Source organism: Xenopus laevis, chromosome 7S (assembly GCF_017654675.1).
Source record: "Xenopus laevis strain J_2021 chromosome 7S, Xenopus_laevis_v10.1, whole genome shotgun sequence".
NCBI classification, from domain to species: domain Eukaryota; kingdom Metazoa; phylum Chordata; class Amphibia; order Anura; family Pipidae; genus Xenopus; species Xenopus laevis.
Window position 1 is genome coordinate 97,017,676 of NC_054384.1, and position 26,080 is coordinate 97,043,755.

Consider the following 26,080-nt stretch of genomic DNA (forward strand, 5'->3'; position numbering starts at 1 on the left):
ATATATATATATATATATATATATATATATATATATATATAATATATATATATATATATTTTTTTTTTTTTTTTTTTTTTAGACTTTTTCACTGCACCTATTGTGCTATTTTTGGGCTACTTTTGAAGTGCCTCATGGCTAGTTTTGGGTTGGTTTTGTAGCCGACTTTGGATTTATCGCTACTTTTATACTGATGTCTTTCCAGTACCTGAAGAAGTTGCACACGCAAGAGCGAGCAGTGGAAGAGGTGAAGCTGGCCATTAAACCTTACTATCAGAAAAAAGAAATCACCAAGGAAGATTACAAGGACATACTGCGCAAGGCTGTACATAAGGTCAGCAAGAGTTAGCCTGCATTCTTCCATTAACTTCAGTATTTGAGGCTTATTCATAATGTCTTATTCACACGGTTATGGGTACATTCACATTGACCCTACTGTAACTGTCTGAAATTAAATAGAAAAGTCCTTTAAATGTACATTCAATTCAATGAAGGTCTTCCTAAAGGGTAACTAAAGCCTAAAAATGAATATGGCTAGAACTGCTATATTTGATATGGTTCATTTACTGTACCAGCCCAGAGATTCAGCAGCCCCTGTATAACTGGGATCATCCATGTCTTCAACGTTGGGCAGGTGTGGGTGCCTTCATGGTGGGTTTGGGTCTGATGCATGGCACAGATTTTGTAGCCTGGATCCTGAGAGTATATGTAGAGTCTCTGCTATAAAGCAACACTGGAGTGCTGTTAAGGAAATACAAATAGTTATAAATTAAAATTGCCTTTGCTTAGAACAACAAAAGGGACTATATTTTTCAGAATTAAGGGACCATATTTTTCAGAATTAAGGGACCAATAACATCAAATTTATAAAAAAAAACCACAAAGACAAATTAAACTTTGAAATCGCTAAGTCTTTATTAAGAAATAACTTAAGGAAACTCCGCTTGTGCTCCTCTTTGTTAAACATCTTTGCAAGACTAAGACTGTGCACATGCTCAGTGTGGTCTGGGCTGCTAAGGGATAGTCATAAACAAAGCTGCTTGAGTTCTGCATGGCTGGGAAGTAAGGCGAGGGCTCCCCCTGCTGTTCATAAGTATGATTGTTTCCCTGCTCAGCAGTTAGGGACCGTCTGACAATTCCTATCCACAGCAGTAAATGGAGAATTTCGCTGCACACAGTCAGGTTTATTATAAAATCGGTACACATTTTTTAATTAAAGGATATTGGAGATAGGTTTCTTTTTCATTAAAGAATGTAAGAATGTTAAAATGGGGATTTATTTTTTTGCCTTTACATGCCCTTTAAGCACTTATTTATTCTAAGAGAAGTATCCCTGTAATAAGGTGTTTTTTTTACCTGTCCTTTATTTCACTATTCTTGTAACCATTTTCCACCTTGCTGTTGTACGGCAGATTTGCCACAGCAGGAGCGGCGAAATAAACCCTGTCAAAGTGAACAACTTGGTGAAGGCTTACGTCCAGCGCTACAAATACTTCCGGAAACACGGCAAAAAGATGGAGGACGACGAAAGCAGCAGTTACCGCAGCGGCAAGGAGACCGGGGCCATGGACAAGGCACTGCCCTCGTTACCTTTAATTTGAGGAGACGGAGGACGAGCGACGCTGCTCTGTTCACATAATCTATCACTTTAAATAAAAAGAAGAAGAATTTTAATCGCTAGTATAAAAAGAGACGAAAAAAAAAACACAAGAAAAAAGCTTTTATGCAGATATTTGTCGGACTGTAGAAATAACTATCATTAGAGACAAAATTCTATGTAAGTGACTCCTAACAGATCTCCCTTCCTTCGGATGGCGGCACAATACAGCTGGCAACTGGGAAAAAAACGTGGGAAGGGTTGCACCGGAAGGTTGTTTGTTTTTAAATAGTCTGTTTCTTGTAAATACATCTGCGCTTCCCCTGACTGCTGCCCGCTGCTCCGTTATCATTTTTCAAATTATGGATTTCATTTCTCTCACCTTTTCCCTCTTTTTTTTTTTTTTCTGCCCCTATTATTATTAATAATATATATTTTTTATTTTCGTTTTGCATGATTTGACTTGTCATTACTGTTCCATCCCCAGGGTAGCGGCTTCTTGTTACAATCTGTCGCTGACTTCATACTGTTAGCTGTATTAAACTGCCATCCTGTAAGTCTTCCTCTCCTTTTTTTTGTGCCAGGACTTGTGCCCATGTGGTACAGGCATTTCGTTGTTGTACAGGCAGATGTGTGATTGGTAACATAGTCACATAGTAAATTAGATTGAAAAAAGACACAGGTCCATCAAGTTCAAACCTTTAAGTCTATGTATAACCTGCCTAACTGCCAGTTGATCCAGAGGAAGGCAAAAACCCCATCTGCAGCCTCTCCAATTTGCCAATCCTTCCTGACTCCAATATGGCAATAGGACTAGTCCCTGTATCAGCTTGTACTATGAGCTATCTCCCATAACCCTGTATTCCCTCACTTGCTAAACACCATCCAACCCCTTCTTAAAGCTATCTAATGTATCAGTCTGTACCACTGATTCAGGGAGACAATTCCACATCTTCACAGCTCTCACTGGAAAAAACCCCTTCCCAATATTTAGGTGGAACCTCATTTTCTTCTAATCGGAATGGGTGACATTGTGTCAGCTGGAAAGACCTACTGGAAAATAAAGCATTAGCCATATTAGCTTGTTGTGACATCACTTCCTGCCTGAGTTTCTCCCTGCTTGCTCATAGCTCTGAGCTCAGATTACAGCAGAGAGAGAGAGGGAAAAGGAAGGGGAGAGGAGCAAACTGAGCATGCTCAAGCCCAGGAGGTTTATGCTGAAAACAGGAAGTCTGATACAGAAGCCCATGAGTACACAATAGAAGGAAGGAAATGCTGTGTTTCTTTTGACAGAGGACTCGGAGCATCATTACGTTCACCAGCGTCAAAAAAATTTGGATGCGCATCAGAATAGTCCCGAGTCAACATTATTAGGACCCCCCTTTGACTTTAATGCGGGCATCAAAATTGATGCGAATTGACGTGGGCGTCAAAAAAATAGCGGGACATTCACCGATTTTTCTGCAAATCGAAATGGCACAAATTCGCCCATCAATGATAGTGGGCCCTGGATGTCGGGTTGTCTGATGGTTCCTACGGTATCCTAATCCCCAGCCAAGGTGATTCACGTTGGGGATGCTGGTGGCAGAAGGCTCATGTAATTATAGAATTTTATATGAAGCAGAAAGTAATGTTAATTACTCTATTCATCAGAAAGGATAAAGACAATGTGTAAAGGATTATTGGTCCCCATCTACTATCTTGGCACACATATGCTACAGTTGCCACCTGGCCGGTATTTCCCCAGCCTAGCCAGTAAATCAACTCTAGAGCCAAGGCCGCTGTTACAAATGTACCGGCAATGCCCAGCCTTAGTAGTCATCCTTCCCTCCTTAAACTGTTTTGCAGCCAGCGCCTGCCTTTTAAACCCTCCATCTTTCACGTTCTCACAATAAGGCCACAGATTGTATAATGGGAGTGCAGGCGAGTCCGTTTGGAACATGACCAGCAAATATTAGTGAGTCCTCTGGAGTCACTTCTGGGGAAGAATTTTACTTATAAATGTATCAGTAGTGAATTTATTGATAATAAGAATGAAAATAATTGATTGCCCTTTATTTCAATGGCCCTAATTAAAATGTATAGGTAGAAAAGTCCACATATAAATGGCACACATTAAAACACTGGATAACAGCGATCCACTTATTTACATTTGCACAAAACATGAGAAAATTTAAATTCACTGCGTCTCCTTCCTGCCAGCCACATGTTGGCATTTGCTTTCACCGAGAAAAAAGCCCACGAGAAAAAAGGCCCATTGACTTTAATGCAGTTGGAGAAAAAAGTCGCCATAAGAAAAAACGACCATTGACTTTAAGGGCAGAGACACACAGTCAGATTTGGGGAGACTAGTCGCCCAGTGACAAATCTCCTCTACTGCGGGGCGACTAATCTCCCCGAACTGCCTGCCCCTGCCGGAATGGCACTCGGACCACTTCATTTTTTGAAGTCGCCCGAATTTTCCTCACGGGGCACCTGCACCAAGAGGGAACTCCTGGTTCAAGCAGCCATGTTGGGGCACACTATGCGCATCATAATAAGTGAATGCCGCAACTTGCTCATTAAGTGAATGCGATCTGACCTACATGGCCATTAGCACCATGGGGGTAACTAACAGAGTGAGGACTCTATTAGTCCGCAGGTGCCCTTTAAGTGTTCCCCCATAGGAGCATTAATGCTCAATGTAGTAAGCAGAAACGAAAACAGAGCAGACTTTAAAGGAGGCACGGACACATGTGGATTATCAAAAATATTATTAGGCTACGACCACTTGACCACTCCTATTATGCATATAAAACATTGATACTGCTTAATCAAGCTTTATTTCCAAGGTTTGTTTCATGGTAACCATTCGAAGATATATTATTGGACTCGTTGTGGCATATGGTAAAAATTAAACCGTTTAACTGTACAATATCCATGTTTAGTACCCAGAGCACGTTTTCATACTGGATTCACATTGGTGCTCTTCTGTCTGTCAGTCATCTGTCTCACTGTCCAGCACCAGAGAGGTTGCTGATTGGTCAAGTCAATGGTTCAACAGTCTCCCTCTATCTTGACCAAGCCATGCTCAGGCCTCAGGTACATATTTATAACACACTCACATATTCGGCAGCTCTGAATAACAGAAGAGCATATTTTAAACATATAGATTAAATACAAAAAGGATTTAAACAGGAGGTACAGGGAGTCCTGCTCATTAGAGCTTACAATCTAAAAGGATAAAACTGTATAAGACACAATGCATGGGGATTGGCAAGTTTAGGTCAACAAGTGAGAGATAGGGCACTGAGTATTGCATTTATCAGGTGGCAGTGGTAGTCAGAATAGGGGGATAGATGAAGGAAAGCTTTTCTAAAGATATTGGAGTTTTGGAATCTGAATTTTAATTAAAGACTTGACATGGAACATGAAAGAAGCAATGCAGCTCCAGTGAAATCTTGAATGTCTGTATGTGAAGAGCTGATGATTGAGCTGTTAAGAAGTAGAACGATAAAAGGAACGAATGACCATTTTGGTGAGTATTTGGAGATAAGATTATACTGTATATAAAATGTAAGGTATTAACATGTTTGCTATGAGCCTGACCTAGAACAGTCTCTGAAGGTCAATCTATCGAGAGTTGCAGTGGTCAGTATGTGACATGATTAGAGTAAATTACCCACCACTGGGAGGGTGACACATTGTGGGTGAAGGGGTTAGTGCGGCTGTGGTCCTGGGATTGGCGGCTCCCTAACTCACGGCGCTCTCAGTGGCATTTCCACTTGATAGAATTACGCTCATAACAGAGACCGGGTGGGTGTTTACTGCGGGTGAAGGGGTTGGTCTGGCAAGGGTTGGAAAAACTGCGCCGAGTTACCATGTACTATTACCGCAGGCAGCACTAGCTGAACACAATTTTTGGGTCTATGCACAGTAGCTAACTAGAATTTAAGCGTAAAATACAGTGTGCACAGCAGTCATTATAACACATGCGTTTAAGACGCTATGTATAACAAACTATAACAATAATTTGCGCGCAATTATACGCTGATACCAGTGCCCAACACGCCACTTTTTTTACTGTGGAATTGTCTGGCATACATATTGCCACATATATTTAATACCAATCCGCCACCTTTAGGTACTCCGCCTCCCTGTAACTAACGTATTTTTAATGGTGGCATACTGGACCTTTACTTATTTTATTCATATATAATAAAAGTTATGTTTTATATTCGCCGTGTATACACACACCACTGGGTTTCTGGACAAGGGTGGATGGGAAGGTGCAACTAATAAGGTCATTTCTTTTTCTTCTCATTAATGATTTAAATTTTGACCTTGCTCACCATCCGTTGTTTATCATTTGATGGTAGGTGCTCCCCAACACTACTTACTTCTCAGTTTTGGAGGTATCTTGTTTGATTAAAGCTGTGAGGCTGAAAAAATTGAGAGATTGGAAGAAGATGGATTGACAAATGGTGGCAGAAGCTGCTGAGAGATGTAAAAGTAAAAGTGTTTTTTGGCTTTCAAGTATAACAGATCATCACAGAGTTGTGTTGTGTCCTGTGGAATGGTGTGGCCAAAATCAGGGAGAGAAAACAGGTCAGTCAGTTGAATGTTAAGAATTTGTACAGTTTATCAATAAAGTGAGGCGACAGGATGGAGATAACCAACACTGAACAGATGGGTTAAACCAGGAGATCACCAACTTTTTTTTACCTATCACATTCAAATGTAAAAAGAGTTGGGGAGCAACATAACTATGAAAAAAAAGGTCCTGGGGATCAAATAAGGGCAGTGCTTGGCTATTTGGTTGCCCGTGTGGACTGGCAGCCTACAGGAGTCTCCTGTTAGAAGCTCAGAAATCAAAAATACGCACCTGCTTTGAGGTCAGTGGGAACAATGTTCAAAATATTGCTTGTGAGCCACTGGTTGGGGACCACTGGGTTAAGGTGGCCATACACGGATAGATCCGCTCGTTTGGCGATGTCGCCAAACGAGCGGATCTCCCTCCGATATGCCCACCTTGAGGTGGGCAATATCGGGCTGATCCGATCGTGGGCCCTAGGGCCCAACGATCGGATCCTAGCGTTCGCCATACGGGCGGTCGGATCGCGGGACCGCATCAACGAACAGATGCGGCCGCGATCCGACGGGATTTTTTAACCCCATCCGATCGAGATCTGGCCGACTTTCGGCCAGATCTCGATCGGGGAAGCCCGTCGGGGGCCCCCATACACGGGCCAATAAGCTGCCGACTTGGTCTGTCGGCAGCTTTTATCGGCCCGTGTATGGCCACCTTTAGACAATATGTTTGGAAAACACATTTGTACCGTGTGCATTTAGGGTCAGGGCACACAGGCAGATTCGAGGAAACTTTCAGCGACTTCGGAAAACGAATCGATCCTAGTGCCATCCCGCTGGCGATTTACAATTTAGCAGGCGGGAAGGCAGGGGAGGCAGTTCGGGGAGATTAGTCGCCCCGAAGAAGAGGAGATTTGTCCCTGGGCGACTAATCACCCTAGATCTGCCTGTGTGTCCTGACCCTTTAGGTGCATGATATGGGCTGCAGGGGGTGCGTAGTGGTTATAGAGTTAATATTTCCTCTCAGTTAGGTAATTAGGTGGCAACTGAGAGCAAAGGTGCTAGTGCAGGTAAAATGGGTGTGCTCCCACACATATGGGCTCCTCCTACGATGTCTGGTCTTGATTGTATGTCTGGAGTAGAAACATGGTTCTGTCTGTTCCTAGTGAGTGAGGAGACCAAGACAGAGAGAACCAAGGAGCCTGTGCCTGAAGAGAGACAGTCATTTGAAGAAAATGCAGCAGTGAAGCTGACTTGGAAGTAGGCTGTGTGTCCTGGCTGATAGAGAGACATTATCTCTGAACTGTGAGTAACACGGACGGTGCTAACCTTGTGGTGGTCTGGAGCAGGGCCGCCATCAGGGGGGGACAGGGGGGACAAGCGTACCGGGCCCGGGCATGAAGGGGGGCCCGGCAGCGCTGCATTTTTTTGAAGATCCGGGCCCCCCTTACGAGCGCCCGAGCCGTACGTCATTCCTCTTGAGTGCCGAATGCGGAAGTGCCGAAAAGCCGAAGCCGATGCGCCGAAAAGACCCGAAGTCACGGAAAAAGCCGAAGTCACGAAGCGCCGAAAAGACCCGAAGTCACGAAAACAGCCGAAGCCGAAGTCCTGAAGCAGCGCAAAGACCCGAAGTCACGAAAACAGCCGAAATTGAAGTCCTGAAGCGGTGAAAAGACCCGAAGTCACGAAAGGAGGCGAAGTTGAAGTACTGAAGCCATGAGTTCAATTCTACTGAACACCAGTTTGTGGTTTTTTTTTTTTAATCCCCTGGCCACCAATGTATTATTTTAATATTCTATAGGCCCCTGCCACCAATCTTTTTTTTAAAACTTTTTTTTTGGGGCCCCAATTTTTTTTTTAACTCGTAAGGGGCCCCTTGCCACCATTGTTTTTTTTTGGTTTTTTTTTAAAAAAAAATTAATTTTCTTTTTGGTGGCCCCAAATTTTTTTAACTTGTAAGGGGGCCCCTGCCACCAGTTTTTTGTTTTTTTTTCAAAAAAAAATTTTTTTTTTTTTTTATTTTTTTTTGGGGCCCCAATTTGTTTTTAACTTGTAAGGGGGCCCCTGCCACCAGTTTTTTTTTTTTCAAAAAAATTTTTTTTTTCCAAATTTTTTTTTTGGGGCCCCAATTTGTTTTTAACTTATAAGGGGGCCCCTGCCGCCAATGTTTTTTTTTTTTTCAAAAAAAAATTAATTTTTTTTTCAAATTTTTTTTGGGGGCCCCAATTTGTTTTTAACTTATAAGGGGGCCCCTGCCACCAATGTTTGTTTATTTTTTAGTTTTTTTTAAAAAATTTTTTGTTGGGGCCCCAAGTTTTTTTTAACTTATAAGGGGGCCACTGCCACCAATGTTTTTAAAAAAAAAAAAAAATAAATTTAAATTTTTTTTTTTTGGGGCCCCAATTTTTTTTATAAGGGGGCCCTGACCATCAATAGCTTTTTACAACTTGTGTGGGGGGGGGGTTACTTTTTTAGCGCTGATGTCTGTGTGGTCTTTTAACTGCGATGTGGGCGGGATATGGGGCGGAGCTTGGTCGTCAGTGTGGGCGGGGCCCAGGGGGCCCCAAAAATTTTGTTGTACGGGGCCCCGTGATTTCTAATGGCGGCCCTGGTCTGGAGTCTGGGAGAGACACTGGGGTAGTCAAGAAGACTTCAAGCACCTTCTTACTTTGTTTATTTTGAAAACAAATTCAAGGCAATTCTGAAACAGGATTAATCCTTGGCATTCAGGGATGAATAGCAAAAACCATATGGGTGAAAAATAAATGAACAAAGAAAATACCAATAAATAAGCATAGGAGGTGAGCTGGTTGCTGGGAGGGTTATCAGGAGTGTAACAATAGAGAAAGGAGATCTTGTCACTACTGGTGGGCCAAGAGATTTACGGGCCCCACTAAAAATAAATTGATAAGGATGAACATTTTGGATGAAGCTCTAGTCACTATTCAGATGATACCTCTAGCGCATCCAGTAATACTTGTAGGGCTGCAGGGACTCAGTTCTGATATATGGCTAGTGGTATCAGGCTTTGTTTCTAAGGCCATTTTTGGCTTTGGCCACATGATATGCAATGGTGAAAACCACAGTTAAAGAGCAGGCACATTGGTAGGGAATCTATTCAAAGTCCATCCTCTCCTGGAGTTCCCGTAGAACAGCCATCAGATCATTTGTACTGGAGAGAGAGTCTGAGATCTCCAGGTTAATCTCACTGCTACGGAGAGATGAGGCTCCCGTACTGTAACTCATGTCATGAAGCATCTTCATTGCCACCGGTACTATCTGAATGGGAAGATAAACACAGGATGCCTTTTAATATGAGCACCAGCTGTTTTCACAAGCGCTTTTATGGCACTCACCTGTACCATGATGAATTTTTTCTTCCGTGGCCGAACATCAGGCCACATTTCTCCAAGGCACATCCAGATGTTGTACTGAGGGGAGTCCTTCCTGGTGCCTTCAATGAATGCAGTCAGGTCTGAAACGAAATATCAAAATTAGTCATCTATAATTGTGCAGTGCTTTCTGCATTATAAATGTGTCCGGTGCAGCCTCTCTTCCTATCTATCTGGTGTGTTCTGTCTTTATTAAAGGAATAGTAACATGTTCTATCCTCACTAAACCCTAAAAATGAATGTGACTTCATATACTGATCTGATTGCACCAGCCTAAAGTTTCAGCTTGTCAATAGCAGCAATGATCCAGGACTTCAAACTTGTCACAGGGGGGTCACCATCTTGGAAAGTGTCTGTGACACTCACATGCTCAGTGGGCTCTGATTGGCTGTTGAGAAGCTAAGCTTAGGGCTCGTCACTAATTATCCAGCAGAAAATGAGGTTGGTCTGTAATATAAGCTGATGCTACAGGTTTGCTGATTATTAAATTCTGATGGTAATTGCACTGGTTTCTGTGCTGCCATGTAGTAATTATCTGTATTAATTACTAATCAGCCTTATATTGTGACATTTCTATTCTATGTGTATTGTATATTGTGAGTGGGTCCCTAAGCTCAGTAAGTGACAGCAGCACAGAGCATGTGCAGTGAATCAGCAGGAAATAAGAAGGGGAGCTACTGGGGCATCTTTGGAGACACCGATCTTTGCTGCTAAAATACTGTGGTTGCCTTGAGCTGGTACAGAAGCCCCAAACATAAAGTACTACTTCTTTAGTTAGACTTTAGTTCCCCTTTAAACTGCCACAGATAGGAAAAAAAACCACCAACGACAAGAGAGGTGAGTCATACCTGCTACAAACTGCTGCAACGTGTACAGAATGCAATAGTCATTTTTATCAATCTGGTTGGGTTGACTGATTTCAGGCATCTCGGTCATGTTCCAAAAAGCTCTGCAGTTTCCTTGTCTCTTCCCACAGATGGAGCCTCCTTTCACCTCGACCAAGACGCCTTCTTGCAAGTTCTGCAACAGTTTGTGTATTTCTCCCGCAACTGCCTGATCTGGAATCATTGTTGGCAATGGCAGAACCACATTGTCCAAGTAACTCCCCGGAACTGTTTGTTTTCTCGATGTAATGCGGAAACCATGTGGGTTTTTCACCACAGATTTACTAACTTCGGTTCCCCTGTAATATACAGTCACTTCAAATTCTGTCCCTACAAGCAAATGGATACCAAGCCATTAGTCAAGCAGTGATTACATTATATTGCATCATTGTGGTAGCTCTGCCTGGGCTAAATTCTAACTGTGCACAGTGGTGTAAGGGTTATTGGGCCCAAAAGAGAATTATTATACTCTACCCTAACACAACATGCAATTAGTTTTTTTTGCATATATCTAATTCAACTGGGCATCATGTTATTTGCACTCACTATACACCTGACCCCTTCCACCGTGTAAATATATTAGTATGAAAATGTGATGCAACTAAAGCAAGGTGCATTACCCTTTACTGCTCACTAACCCCTTGGATGTTGCTCCCATTCTTGACTTGGAGGCAAGTTTTGGTTGTATAAAAGCCAGATACCTCCTGTAGGCTGCCAGTCCACATACAGGCTACCAAATATCCAACCACATCCCTTATTTGGCACCTTTGGAACTATTTTCATGTTTGTGTTGCCCCCCCAACCTGGCTCAGGTAAAAAAAAAAAAAAGGTTATTATGAAAATGGTTTATTTACATGAAGCAGGGTTTTATATATGAGCTGTTGTATGCAATATCTTTTTATAGAGACCTACTTTGTTTGGGGGGTATAGGTTTCCTTTAAACATTTCTTCTCACAGCTACTGCTTTCTCACATCCCTCTGCTACATCTCTCTAAGCTGAATTCCAGCTTAAAGGAGAAGCAAACCCAAAAGTAAAAAAAAAACCCCTACCCTACATAGACCTTCCTTCCCTCCCTCCTCCCCCCAGTGTTACCCCGGGCAAATGCCCTTAAGTCTTTACTTACCCGTCGGTGCAGATTCTGTCCAGATGAATTCACGGGCGCCATCTTCTTCTCTCCGGTAATATTCGGAATAAGACCAGCAGAGCTCCGCATGCGCAGTTGGAGCAATTCCGCAACAACTGCGCTGCGCCGAAACTTGTGAAAATTGCCGAATCGCCGGTCTCATTTAGAAGATTACCGAAGCGGCCGAAGATGGCGCCCGTGAACTACGATACCTGAATCTGCACCGAGGGGTAAGTAAAAAGTTAGGGGCATTTGCCTGGGGCAACACTTAGGCTGGGGGAGAAGGGAGGGGGGTCTATGTAGGGTCGGGGGGTAGGGTTTTTTTTAACTTTTGGGTTTGCTTCTCCTTTAAGGAACTCTCTTTCTCTACTAAACAACCTAAATCCTATCTCTTGAGCATTAGAATAGTATCTGTTGCAATCTTGGCACATATGAGTTAATGCCCCACTATTGTGATGAGCCATAAGGGGCCCGCTCTTATCGTGCTTGAGAGCAAGGGTTTGGACAGAGTTGTGGAGCCGGAAGCAATTTTGGGTAACTTGAGTTGGAGTCGCCAAAAATGTACTGACTCCTAATAAAACTTTAATTTACAGTCAAAAATAAAAATTACTAAGCTTTGGCAGTGAGGAAATGCCTTGTATGTTGTTAACCTAACTTCTTTCAATATGGAAAATACATAGAGGAGTCAGAGATGGAGTCGGTGGTACCATAAACTGAGAAGTCTGAGTTGAAGGATTAATGTACCGACTCCACCGCCCTGGTGTTGGTAATTGACCCCTACAAATTCAGTGTTTCAGTCATCCACTGGCATTACATTAGAAGTTATTTTTTATAAAAGTCAATATTCTTACTTAATGTCCTGTCTTGGAAAAAATTATCAGTGATTTGTTGCTGCAGTTGACTTTCATGATTTGTGGCGACCTCCACCGGTATAACTTCAGCATGTGCCCCTGTGAGTACAAACAAATTGGAACGTCTGAGAACTGGTCAGCGTTAGGTGTTATTACACACACACTAAATCAGCAAATTCTGATCTACAAAATGTGCAGTAGAGGCAGCTAAAGGTTTAATGTCTAAGATGTATTAAATATGAGCAGAGCAGCATCTAATTTTGACTGTACTTTAATTCTCTCTCTGTTGCTGATAAAGTATAAGTATGTAGATTTGCCCTACACTTTGCACCCTTGTCTTGACCACAGTCCTAAGATAATATCTGAAACTCCCTGTGTACATGCCTGCAGGGTGTTGTGTGCTTAATATATTTATTTAGCAGAGTAAGGAAATAATTCAATGACTATTCCTTTAATTTACTTCATAGCATAGCAAATGGGACTCACCCACGTGTACAGGGGCTGCACTGAAGGAATGCTCGTTGTATGCAGGGGCATCAGCACATACAACTGTCTCCGGGGATGAAATGCCAGAGAACCAGCTTTCCTGGGAGTTGTATTGATCTCCATATGTCATGGCTTGGTAGTCTTCAGGGGAACAGTACAGATCTGGCATGAGAATGGAAGAGAAAGTAACCAAACAGCATTGTATATATCATTCCTTTTGGCTAAGATCAAGTGTAGTACTGGGCCTTTTGGCTAGGTACCCCTTCTTATGATACTATGTGAAGAAGGAGAAACACTTGGTCCTCTGGCTGGCTAAGATCAAGTGTTGTCCCACTGGGCCTTGTTGCTATGTATCTGTTCTTATGATCTTATGTGAAGTCGGAGACACACTTGGTCCTCTGTTCTAACCCGGGAAGCAGAAGCTTGATGAAAGCCGAGGCGCTGTGCTCCCACGAGGGGTGCTTGATTCACTTTTTTTGGGTCTTGCACACTGCATATGCTTTTCTTGCTTAATCTTGCTTTACTTCCCTAACCCCGGCCGCTCGGCGGGGGGGGAATTCAGTTTTTCTTTTTCCAGCCACCAGCTGCAGCCTTACCAAGGCAATCAATGGCATTGCACCCGCACACTTCAGCACCTTTTTTGTGTTTGATTTGGGCACCACTGGATGGGTATCATAGTCCCTTTGGCTGGACCCCAGGCCATGACTTACTCCCTGGGGGAAACCTCGGCAGAACCCAGGGTAGACGGGATTCCCCTAGCCATAAGGTGAAGGGGAATCCAAACGGCCATAAACACCTTCAGGGTGGACGGGGATGGTGGGGCTCACCCTAGCTTTGGCGAAGGTGGACCCACCCGCTCATGCTGTTCCTTCGGGGACACTTGGGCATCGGAGCCCATGCCTTCAGGTAGGACTCGGAAAGGATGATTCAATATCATCAAATATTTCATTCCTCACTTCCAGGCTAATTCTTGTGCTAAAGTTGCCAACCTGTGACTAATGCATGTTGGTGATTCCAGTTCTTCACATAATACTCACTACATAGCCAGAAGTATACCAAGTCTCATCTAAAATTGCATAAAAACACTAAGGGGGTTATTTATTAAAGTGCGAAATCCCAAAACTCGAAAAACGTTTTTTACTATATAATACTTATTTTTAGTGGGAAAAAAACTATTATTTTTTGGGAATTCATTAAAGCCCAATGCTGCAAAAAGTCAGAATCCGAAAATCTCAGACCTGCCGGGGTTGTATATAAGTCAATGGGCGAGGTCCCTATCCTGTTTAAATGGGCATGGCATGCTCCGCATGTATTAATATAATGGGGTATAATGAATGGGGTACCAGCAGTGGCGGAACTACCAGGGGAGCAGGGGGTGCGAGCGGGCCCGCACCCCCTCAGGGCCCCCCAGCAATCCGTTCGCCGCTGCAAATGCGGGCGTACGGAAGGGTGTGGGGCCCTTCTAGGATCGCCACTGGGTACCTGTATATAAGGGCATGACATGTTCTGCATATATTAATATAATGGGGTACCAGTGTATAAATGGGCATGACATGCTCTGCGTATATTAATATATTGGGAAACCAGTGTATAAATTGGCATGACATGCCCTGTGTATATTAATATAATTGGGTATCAATGTATAAATGAGCATGGCCTGCTCTGTGTATATTAATATAATTGGGTATCAGTGTATAAATGAGCATGGCCTGCTCTGTGTATATTAATATAATAGGGTATCAGTGTATAAATGACATATCTCCCAAATGTCCCATTTTTAGAGGGACAGTCCTGCTTTTGACAACTTAATCCGCAGTCCCGCATTTGTACTGAAAAGTCCCTACTTTCTCTGCACTGAACAGCCAGAAAAAGATACAAAGTTTCTAACTTAATTGGCTTTTGGCAGAGTGCCGAGAACAGCCACTTGGTGCAAGTCAGATACTTTTGTAGCAATTTTGAGATAAGCAAGTCTCTTGGGAGAAGTTAGAATCACAGCTTTAGGGCAGGGACACACAGTCAGTTTCGGGGCGAATAGTCACCCCCTCGAAGAAGAGAAGATTTGTCGCCAGGCAAATAATATCCCCGAATCTGACCGTGTGTCTCTGCCCTAAAGGGCAATTCACCTTCATTAGCAAAACTGTAATAACTGGAAAAAAACACAGAAATGTGTTCAAACTTTCATAACCTGCCCAATTTTGTAAGATGAACACGGTAATTAGAGGTGTGGCCACTAAAATGGGATGTGGTCAAAAAATGTCGCTGTGGGTAGGCGTGCTCTGCGTATATTAATATAGTGTATAAATGGGCATTGATTCAGCAGTACGTTGCATTTGTTTAAACAGGTTTATTGTAGTTTGAAATTTGCCAAAAGGGGGCACTCTGGATACACAACAAGAGAATCATGACATGACTGTGGCTCAGCACAGATCTCTGTTTTATTGCGTGTAACCAAAAAAGTACTTTCACATTTCTGCAAATCAGAACAGAATCTAAAAATAAAATAAGTGACTTGTTTTCTAAGGGGAAGTTCACTTTATTTTAGCTTTAAGTATGATGCAGACATTGATATCATGAGACAATTTGCAGTTGGTCTTCAATTTTTTAATGTTTTTTTTTTTTTTGCAGCACACAAACATGACGGGGAGGCTTTAGTAGTTCTTTAAATGATTTTTAAAAAAGAAAAGAAGACCAATTGCAATTTGTATACATCTAAATAAAAGTTCATTATGAGATAAAGCGGATTTTTAAAGCATGAAACCAACATTACAAATGGGAAAGGGTTTACCTTCTTCAGTATGGGACAGTTGTAGCTGCATCATGCCTTCTGACAGGTTTACATTCTGGGGAACAAAGAGAAGATTCATACATGTGGGCCCACCAAACTGCACAACTGGGTAAAGATAACTTGTTAATCAAATAAGGGGACCTGAGTTGTACTACAGGCTGCAGAATAAATACAAACTGGTTTATTGAAAAAGCAACATCAGGATAAGCTGGGGATTTAAATAGGGGTGACTTGCCTGTATATAATTGGGTCCTACATCCCTGTATCTGCTGTAGGTAGGAGGGTGGGAGCTGGCAAGGCTTATATGCTAAGACAGCAATGGAAGGGCAATATGGGGACAATTACATTTAATTTCTGGACAAAATACAGGTCTAACGGGGCGGTTACAGTAACGTACTATGGTTTGCTTGGCCTTTATTAGAATTTAGCTTTACTAAAACACCTGCCCCAATCCACATGCATTCTACATGCTCTGGACATTAGTAACCAGCATTGTGAGTGAAGGAGGGAATTGTCTGGGTAAAAACCTACCATATTGTAGCTTGCGTTGCTCCTGGGGTTGTTTATAGAGAATAAGTCAGAAGTAGGACTAATGCTGTTATTCGGATAAGTCTCTTCAGAGGCAACTTCACCTGAAAGAGAAAAAGATTTATAATACAGGTATAAGATCCATTATCCAGAAAGCTCCGAATTACACCGGCGGGATGGCACTCGGAACGCTTCGTTTTCCGAAGTTGCCCCCCGAGGAAACTTTGGGCAACTTCGGAAAGCCAAAACGATCTGAGTGCCAGCGATTTACATTCTAGCCGTCAGGAAGGCACTTCGGTTACATTAGTCGCCGGAAGAAGAAACACTTTGCCGATGGGCGACTAATCTCCGGAAATAGTAGCGTGTGTCTCTGCCCTAATACTGTATGACTAGAAGAGCTATGGCCACCCCTGTCCACTCACATAATACTTACTCTCCACGCTCATCTCTTTTTGGATCTCATAGACCTTGTGAGGGTCAACAGACTCTAAGCTCTTCTTTGCAATCATCTTGATTCCAGCCTTGCGATGCAGTGCCGAGCGGAAATTCCTTTTCCACACCGCTGGGTTAGGCTGGTCCTTGTTGGGGTCATAGGCACCACTGACAATAGCCCAGCCCTGCAAGGAAAGAAGAGATGGAGCTCAGCACATCATATTTATTTTATACTGGTCTAGACGACTGTAAGGTTTGGAGAAATCCTCCAAATTGTGCCGCAAAGTTGTTTAAAGATGTTCTTAAAGGGCATGTAAAGTCTAAAATAGAATAAGACTAGAAATGCTGTATTTTGTATACTAAATATAAACATGAACTTACTGCACCACAAGCCTAATCAAACAAATAATTTATGCTTTCAAAGTTGGCTACAGGGGGTCACCATCTTGTAACTTTGTTAAACATCTTTGCAAGACTAAGACTGTGCACATGCTCAGTGTGGTCTGGGCTGCTCAGGGATCGTCATAAACAAAGCTGCTTGAGTTCTGCATGGCTGGGAAGTAAGGCGGGGGCTCCCCCTGCTGTTCATAATTATGATTGTTTCCCTGCTCAGCAGTTAGGGACCATCTGACAATTCCTATCCACAGCAGTAAATGAAGGGAGAATTTCACTGCATACAGTCAGGTTTCTTATAAAAACGGTACACATTTTTTAATTAAAGTATATTGGAGATAGGTTTCTTTTTCATTAAAGAAAGTAAAAATGGGATTTTATTTTTTTGCCTTTACATGCCCTTTAAACATAGCCATCACAATTCTGGGTCATATCAAAGGACCTAATAAATACATACCTCCAAACATTTTGGAAATAGAAAGAGGGACTGAAAGAGTTGCCGCGTGGAGCGCTTCTAATTTTTTAACCACGCCTATTTTGTGGCCACACCCCCTAAATACCACATCCATTTTACAAACCTTGGCAGGTTATGAAAGTTTCAACATATTTCTGTGGTTTTTATGTGTTATTACAGTTTTGCTAATGAAGGTGAATTGCCCTTTAAGTCAGTTTCCCAAGAGACCTGCTTATCTTAAATTGTTACAAAAGTATCTATGTATCTATTCTGGGCTCTCTGCCAAAAGATAATTAAGTTTTATAAACTTTGTACGTTTTTCTGGCTGTTCAGTGCAGGAGATCAAAGAGAAAGTCGGGACATTTCAGTAACAAACCCGTTCTGATTTTAGATAGGACATCTTGCTGTGCTTCACACTAATGTCAGTAGCTATCAGCCCGCTCTCAGTAGTTTCCATCTTTGCCACTAAATGCACAATCCAAATGCTCCATGTGCCGTTATTTTATTGGAACAAACCCACAATAAATTAGTGGTAACAAACAAGGGGTCATTGGAATACAAAGTAACAATAAGTGCATTATTAGAAATACAATTCACATAAATATAAAAAATATAATTACAATACAGATTAAGTGGTCAGTGTCAAGGAAACAAAAGGCTAGAAGACCCTACCCCATAGGGCTTACAGTCTAATTGGGAGGGTAACATACAGACACAACATACAGACACTTTATGTGCAAAGTTACTTACAGAATGAATTATGTAAAAAAAACTTGAACATAATATATAATAGTGTAACTAACTAGTGCATGTCAAGCTAGATTTGAATGACAAAATAGATATTTGTGACAGAAAGCGAGATTTTTTATTTCCACAAAATGAAAGCTCAGTTTCACAAAACAGATAAAATAACCATTCTGTGAAGCAATACTGTCAGTCACATTCCTGAACCAATAAGAACAAAGCTTATTGCCATATAACAAATAAGATGAGAAGTTGCCAGCTCTGCTTCACATGGCTGCATCATCCCTAAGGCATAGGGGCAAATTCACTAACCGGCAAAAATTTGCCAGCGCTGGCTTTGCGCACATCACAACCCTTCGCCAGGCGTAAATTCGCCTGGACAATGCTAATTCACGAAGATCCAAAGTTGCGCACAGGGTACCGAACGCTGGAGAAATTACGCCCAGCAGCTCGAAGTTATGCTAGCGTTGGCTAATTAGCATACGGCCATATATGCTGCAGCAAATAAATTACACTACACAAGGCCAGGGAACCTTAATAAAATTATATAAAGTTGTTATAATGACCTACACATGAGCCCACAGTTTAGTTTAGGTGCCATATGTTAGCAAATGTAGGGGGGAAGGAGGATACCCCAAAAAAAAATGTACGATCTTTTTCAGTCTATCACCCTTTAAATAGGAAAAACGCCAGTGTTTTTTGTTTTTTTGGGAAAAAATTTCGACTATTTTTTTTTTGAGGAACTCCTATCTACTCTATTGCACTTTGCCTGGTCTGAGGTGGCGAAGGCAAGTCTGGAGATAGAGGTAACGGTCAGTAAAATCAAAAACGTAGTGAATTTGCGTAGTAACGCTCTTTCGCCAGACCGAAAATTTGGCGGGCGTTAGAGTGCGAAGTTGCGCTAGAGTCTATCTCCTTGGCGAAATTACGCCAGCTACCGTTAGTAAATCGGTGAAGTGCCGAAATGACATCACGCTGGCGAATTTTCACCAGCGTTAGCCACTTTAGTAAATTTCCCCCATAGTATCTGGCCTGCTATAGAGGGTGCCCTCTAATGTCCCCTCTGCTGCATAGTAATACATATGAACAAACATTTGCTAAAAGGGCTGCTGTTAAACCCTGCTGCACTGTATATGATTGTAGAGAAAGAAAAGTAAACAAAACATAAATATGAAAATTTTAGGTGATATGGCTATTCTTATTGTAGTAACCTGCTTATGTGGCCATTTTGATTAAGGGCATTCCTGCTGTTTTGCCATTGTCTTATGATTCACTCCTGTTCCTGTTTCCCTCTTCCTGTCTAAGCTGAGAGCGAAAATCCGGCAGGCCACACCTACCTGCCATGTTGTAATAAATGTACCAGAAGCAGGGGGGTAACTACAGAGGAAGTAGACCTTAGGCCAGGCCCCGATTTGTGGAGAGGCCACCAAGGCTCGGGCCTAGGGCAGCAGGATTTTAGGGGGGCGGCATGCTGCCCAAGCGCACCCACATTGGTTTAAAAACACTGGGGATGAGCTGGAGATACAATCATTTTTTAAATTTCTCTAGTACCAATCCCCATTGCTCCTGTCCCCCTGGTGGGGACGGTAGTGGGCTTAGGGGGCGCCCACTATGTAAATCTGGCCCTGCCTGCGGCTGCAGGGGGGCCCAAGAGGTATAGAGGCCGCATGAGGCCCTAATTCATATACAGTTTCAATAAATATTGGTAAAACAAGTCAACCTCTAAACATTTTGTGGGCCTGAAAAATAATTTGCTGTGGGGCCCAGTAATATCTAGTTACACCACTGAGTCCAGAAGTTACTGTGCTTGTCTGGCTGTTTTGCCTGAACTAACACATAATTTAATCCACTACCAGACAGTTTATCACACATCATCTTGCAGCCTAAACCATCATTATAATTGGACTAATATCCCTTCAATTATCTGACAAACTCACAGAGTCAGTTATAAATTTTGTATATGATTGTTAGGCTCCAATGTCTCCTCCTAGCTGTAATCTTGCTTCAGTTAGCTTTTAGCAGTCTCTTAATAATGTACTTAGCTATAATTCAACTACAACATAATAGGGTTAGCCAGAGACGTGGGACAGATCTAGGGTTGCCACCTGTCCGGATTTCACCCGGACATATAGTATTTTCCTTAGTGTGAGTTCAGATTTTTGCAACAATACTGTGCTGCTGAACTCCGTGAACATCAGTGGTGTAACTAGATGTTACTGGGCCCCACAGCAAATTTATTTTAGATCCTCCAATATAACCAGAGGTTGTCCTTTTTTCACCAATATATGTTGAAATTGCCTCATGGGGCCCCTATACCTCCATGGCTCCCCTGCAGCCACAGGGTCTGCTTCCGCTGTAGTTACGCCCCTGGCAACACTGATATATAATTGCTGATACCACCATCTTGCCTTCATCTTGCTTTACTGTTGCCATCTCATGCTATTTCATCTTGACCTACTGCCACCATCTTGCCCTTCTATAGCTGATTTCCACTTCTACCTACAGCTCTGGCCTTTTTATAATTTTTTTTTAACATATATAACTATTGTTACTTAGTTGCTGACAAACAAGAAGGATACTGTTGTAAATTTCAGTATATTGTGGGACACTTCTTCACATATTTCTCTGTTTTAGATGTTTTTAGGGTTTAGTTTTACATTTAAATAGCCTTTAGGGCCAGTTGAATGATGTAGAGTCAATGACCCATTGAAATTAAATACAACAAATTGTATCTTTATTTGTATTTTTGTCATATCAGCATTAATAGCCACATGGAACTCCTCATGCTAAGGCACATGGCAGAAAAAAATGGAAAATGTTAAGAGAACTTATTTACCTCAAATATTTTGACGTCATCATCACATCGGTCCTGACGCGATGCGTGTTTCCAAGGGATACGGAACTGAGTCTTCTCTTCATTCAACCATATGAGGCCTGGGTATGCCGGATCACCAATTTGGCTGATTAACCATGGGATAATAAGTGGCTTCTGTGAGCCCATGCTGGAAAGGCGACCTTGTAAGAAGAAAGGGATGTCACTATTTGAGGATATTTGCAAGTGCCAGGATTACTGGCGCAGGTGTACGATCTATTATCTGGAATGCTTGGGACCTGGGGATCCTTCTAAAATTTGGATGCCCATATTTAATAGTGTTTATGCTAAGTTATTAGATAAAGTAGCAGTATAAATAGTAGTAGTAGTAAAGTTATAGTCATTGCCCCTGTTGAAGGTCATAGTCTTGCAGCTTTATCCCTGAAAGTCTCATACAAATACTCATCCCAAAATAGTTAGAAAACAGTAGCGATCCTAGAGGGGGCGGGCCCTGGTGCGTGAAGCGCAGCCGGGCCACGCCCCCTCCATACGGCCGCATTTGTCAGTGGCGCACGGACTGCCGGGGGGCCCTGAGGGGGTGCGGGCCTGGCCCACTCGCACCCCTGCTCCCCCGGTAGTTCCGCCACTGTTAGAAAACAAAAACTGTATTTATTAGGAGATGTGCTGGAACAAGGGGTAGGTAGAAGTGGAAGGTGCCTAGGGTGCAATGCTTAAAGGGTGCTGGTCTCATGCTTCTTCTCCCCTCCTACCCCTCCAACCCTTCTGAGGCAGCCAGTTCGGGAGTGAATGAGCTGTTTTCTGCTTGCACCCATCGCTATGGCACTACAACCAGTCAGGTGGGGGGGGGGATATTGGGTGCTACTGTTGTTTGGCCCAGCACTGATAAGAACATGGAAAACAAGCCTAACGCGTTTCTATAGCCTATGAAAAATTGCCCCAGCAGGCAAGCCTGTTTTCTATGTCCTGGTAAATATATTTTTAGTTTTCTATCTCGTTTTGGATCAATATTTGATATTTTGTTATTATGTTAGTTGAGCAAAATAAAACTTACTTACACTACATTTATTAATTACATTTTGTTTCCTTCAGTCTTGGAATTACACAATCGCAGCCAGCAGGCAGGAGCCATTTTGTGGACACTGTTAGGACACATTTGTGTATCACCCCAAAATATTGTGTATGCGCCCAAATGGGGGACCTAATGCCCATACACATTGCCCTACACAATTATAGAATGTGAGGAGGGAAGGGGGGATGTGGGGAGAGCAGTGACATCTAGGAAGTGCCTCAGGCATAGAGGCGGAGCAGCTAATATTTGGTTGACAGCTCAGCTATTTAAACGCCTTTATAACAGTACGGATGCTTAAATGAAAAAAAAAACAATTTAGGTTCCATGTTTAATTTGCAAACAACTTTTTTTATACAGCTCTTTATGTGTAGGTGACAGGTCCACTTTAAGGCTACTAAAAAAACATAGGCAGTAAAAGAAACATTTTTTGCCACCAACACACATTGATGCTGAGTTATCATCACGCATTATTAGAATTGCTTGCTTAAATGGTACTTTTTGGATAATGAGTTTTCTACTAATAGATCCCATATCTGTAGTATGATACCTTGCATTAATTCATCTGAGTTTGTCTCCGCCTCAGTGGGCCACGTTTATAAACACTGGGCAAATTTGCACCTGGGCAGTAACTCATAGCAACTAATGAGTAATTAGCTTTTATCAGCCAGCTGTTGGTTGAACACTGAAAGCAATCATCTGATTGATTGCCATGGGTTACTGCCCAGGTGCAAATTTGCCCAGTGTTTATAAATAACCCCCAGTGGTTATAGGTTACAGAGAGAAATGAAAGAGCATACAAAAGGAAAATACATCCAAACAAGTCAGGACAAAGCAGCATTAACAAACTTAAAGAATACACCTTGAGATAAAACAGTCTCACTGATTTTAGATTTAGTTGTAAACGTAATTGCAATTGAAAGCAGTATCAGTCTGTCCCATTCTGCACTGCCGGTTCTGTCTCTTGAAGTCAGCCTAGCATGCTCTTTCCCACCTCTGTTAATCAGCTGGCTTCTGCTGCACAAAAATCAGAACCACCAGTGCAGCGGATAGAAATGGACAGACAAGATACAGCTTTTAACTTACAAATTGGGTTGCCACCTGGCCGGTATTTTACTGGCCTGGCCGGTAAAAATGATGCTTGATCCCAATGTTATTAATAGGGAAAAAGGATAAATATATAGGAAGGCCGGTATTTTTCTCCAGAAAAGGTGGCAACCCTATTTACAAACCACTGAACATCTGTAATGAAGATGTAGGGACCCATACAGTTAAATGTGCCCCTACAGCTTTAAATCCTTTCACTTCCTCATTGCCCTAGTTGCTGGGCAGATTCCCATGTAGCTATAGGTAATCTGCATAGTTATATTATTGGCCAGGAGGCGCTGTGACCATGGCCTATCACAGAGAAGGGGTGAGAAGGGGTGGATCTTCCTCTTTGGCTGCTGGATGCTGATCCAGCTGGGTGTGCCCAGGGGAGCTTGGGTACAGCAAGGCCCAGAAAGCCATGTGCCTAGAGGGACTGGGTCCTCTGGTGTCTAAGTCGGGGAGCAGGGACCCCGTGAATGAGGCTAGTAAGTGGCAGGGATATATCTGTAATAGACTCTCTAGGAGAGTGAGATAGAGAGTACAGATAGAAAGAGTAGCCAACTAGGAGGGATAGCAAGGAGGTAGCTCTCCTCTCAGGCAAGACTGACCTGTAGAGTCAAGAGTGAGTTTATTGTCATTTCATCCATATACGTTTGTACAGTACACAGTGAAACAAAACAACGTTCCTCTAGGACCATGGTGCTACACACATCATAGATGTACCGGACAACAGACAAAAAGTACAAGTGCAAAAATATGCAACTCCTGCAAGACAGGACAGCACAGTGCAGTGCAGGACAATACAGGGCACACTCAGCAGATGTAATGTGAAAATAAAGCTAAATCAGACATGATGGGTGTATCATTGTGATATAATAGTAGTAAGAATATGATAAAGTGCTCATAGAGAACACTTGTATCCAATGGCTATTTATTTATACAATGGTGTACAGTGGTTGTGTAACGTTGTGGTATATAGTAAGGTCAGATGGAGTGTGAGTGTGAGAGAGATCTGTCCGGTCCCTGAGTATTCAGGAGCCTTATGGCTTGGCGGAAGAAACTGTTACACAGTCTGGTAGTGAGGGCCCTAATGCTTCGGTACCTTTTTCCAGATGGCAGGAGTGTGAACAGTGAGTGTGAGGGGTGTGTTGGATCAGCCACAATGCTGGTGGCTTTACGGATGCAGCGAGTGGTGTAAATGTCCGTGATGGAAGGAAAAGAGACACCTATGATCTTCTCTGCTGTCTTCACTATCCTCTGTAGGGTCTTGCGCTCCATGACAGTGCAGTTCCCAGCCCAGACAGTGAAACAGCTGCTCAGGATGCTCTCGATAGTCCCTCTGTAGAAGGTTCTGAGTATGGATGGTGGGAGCAGGCCCGGACTGGCAATCTGTGGGTTCTGGCAAATGCCAGAGGGGCTGCTGTAAGGTCCTATAGAAAGTCACTATTTAGTGGGCTGGTGGGGGCTATTTGGGCCTCTGTGTGGGCTGATTGGGCCTCTGTGTACCTGAAATGCCAGTCCGGACCTGGGTGGGAGATGGGATTTCCTCAGCTTGCGCAGGAAGTAGAAGCACTGTTGGGCTTTCTCGGCTAAGTAGCTGGTGTTGTGGGACCAGGTGAGGTTCTCCGCCAGGTGGACACCAAGGAATTTGGTGCTTTTGACGATCTCCACATTAGAGCCGTCGATGTACAGTGGCAGGTGGTCACTCCTAGTCTTCCTAAAGTCAACAACCATCTCCTTTGTTTTGTCTACATTGAGAGACAAGTTGATGGCTCTGCACCAGTCTGTTAACCGCTGCATCTCCTCTCTGTATGGTGACTCGTCATTATTGCTGATGAGACCCACCATGGTCGTGTCATCAGCGAATTTTATGATGTGATTTGTGCGTGGCGTGGCTGTACAGTCATGTGTTAGCAGAGTGATCAGCAGAGGACTAAGCACACAGCCTTGAGGGGCTCCGGTGCTCTGTGTGGTGGTTCTGGAGATGATGTTTCCAATCCTGACTGACTGAGGTCTGTTGGTCAGGAAGTCCAGAACCCAACTGCAGAGGGAGGTGTTCAGTCCAAGCAGGCTCAGCTTTTCTAGTATAGGGACATAGCCTAATAGGGATTAGGTCTAGTGATTTCCCTGATCCCCTGTGTGAGGATCTAGGTCACTGTGTCCCTGGCATCTACCTTGGAAGCTCTGTGTGAGCGGGGAATGCCTATATACTGCCAATGCCTCTGTACCACTGTAAGTAAATCTGTGGATCATTTGTCTTGGACAAATAAAAGTTATTTTGTTATATTGCAAGAACCTCCTGGCACCCATTTTTTTTGTTGCACAGTAGCCTGAGAGTTGCACTACACCATTCCTGAAATCTTCCATTTAGCGAAGGCCCCAGCCTGGGGTGTTTGAGTCACATGTAACCCATGCTCTAACAACTAGCTGGACATTAATGCCTTTGGGTCTGGATAGCCCAAATTAGAGTTACAAATGTATGAAAGTTTCTCAGAATTGTGGTTGCTTTCATAAGGCAAAATTATATTTTTGGGTTTATATCCCCCTTAAACTTTTACTGCAACAATGTTTGTTGCTGCAACCCCCTCCCTACACCCTGTTATTCTGCACATGGAAATAAGAGCTGCGATCTTACCCACATTCTGCAGTGGCTCTTGGCACAGATACAGACAGGATCAGACTTACCGAATTCAAGCCGAGCAGTTGCAATGGGCTAAGCAAATCTGTGCCAATTACAGTGAAACTATGGTTTCAGTTTTACCCTGCACTTCCGATTACTGTTTCCAGCCTTGTGACTGCTCCTGGTGCCTCTGAATGGATAAGGAACAGACTGACGTCACTATGAAATTTTCA

General features: G+C 42.9%; 2 protein-coding genes across 2 annotated transcripts in view; one reads left to right on the forward strand and one right to left on the reverse strand.

Moving 5' to 3' along the window:
• Positions 1 to 2,154, forward strand: part of scaf1.S (SR-related CTD-associated factor 1 S homeolog) — a 29,761-nt gene extending 27,607 nt beyond the window's left edge. Inside the window, exons 10-11 of the mRNA XM_018228154.2 lie at positions 206 to 334; positions 1,413 to 2,154. Of these exons, the coding sequence (XP_018083643.1) occupies positions 206 to 334; positions 1,413 to 1,601 (318 nt within the window). The 3' untranslated portion in view covers positions 1,602 to 2,154. The remainder of the gene's footprint in view (positions 1 to 205; positions 335 to 1,412) is intronic.
• A 6,671-nt stretch (positions 2,155 to 8,825) lies between these two features.
• irf3.S (interferon regulatory factor 3 S homeolog) lies at positions 8,826 to 26,027 on the reverse strand. The gene is made up of 10 exons (XM_041571597.1): positions 25,913 to 26,027; positions 21,076 to 21,254; positions 16,650 to 16,833; positions 16,220 to 16,320; positions 15,689 to 15,743; positions 12,904 to 13,065; positions 12,418 to 12,516; positions 10,407 to 10,772; positions 9,523 to 9,641; positions 8,826 to 9,445 (listed from the first exon to the last, which is right to left on the reverse strand). The coding sequence occupies exons 2-10, from the start codon at positions 21,238 to 21,240 to the stop codon at positions 9,281 to 9,283; spliced, it is 1,416 nt and encodes a 471-aa protein (XP_041427531.1). The 5' UTR covers positions 21,241 to 21,254; positions 25,913 to 26,027; the 3' UTR covers positions 8,826 to 9,280.
• Positions 26,028 to 26,080: the final 53 nt, after the last annotated feature.

Excerpts from the sequence above, each read along its gene's own strand:
- irf3.S (XM_041571597.1), bottom strand. The coding sequence starts at position 21,240 with ATGGGCTCACAGAAGCCACTTATTATCCCATGGTTAATCAGCCAAATT. Across the intron at positions 16,321-16,649 it reads AAAAGAGATGAGCGTGGAGA|GTGAAGTTGCCTCTGAAGAG; the intron begins GTAAGTATTATG and ends TTTCTCTTTCAG. Across the intron at positions 10,773-12,417 it reads TTTCCAAGACAGGACATTAA|GGACAGAATTTGAAGTGACT; the intron begins GTAAGAATATTG and ends ATTTGCTTGTAG.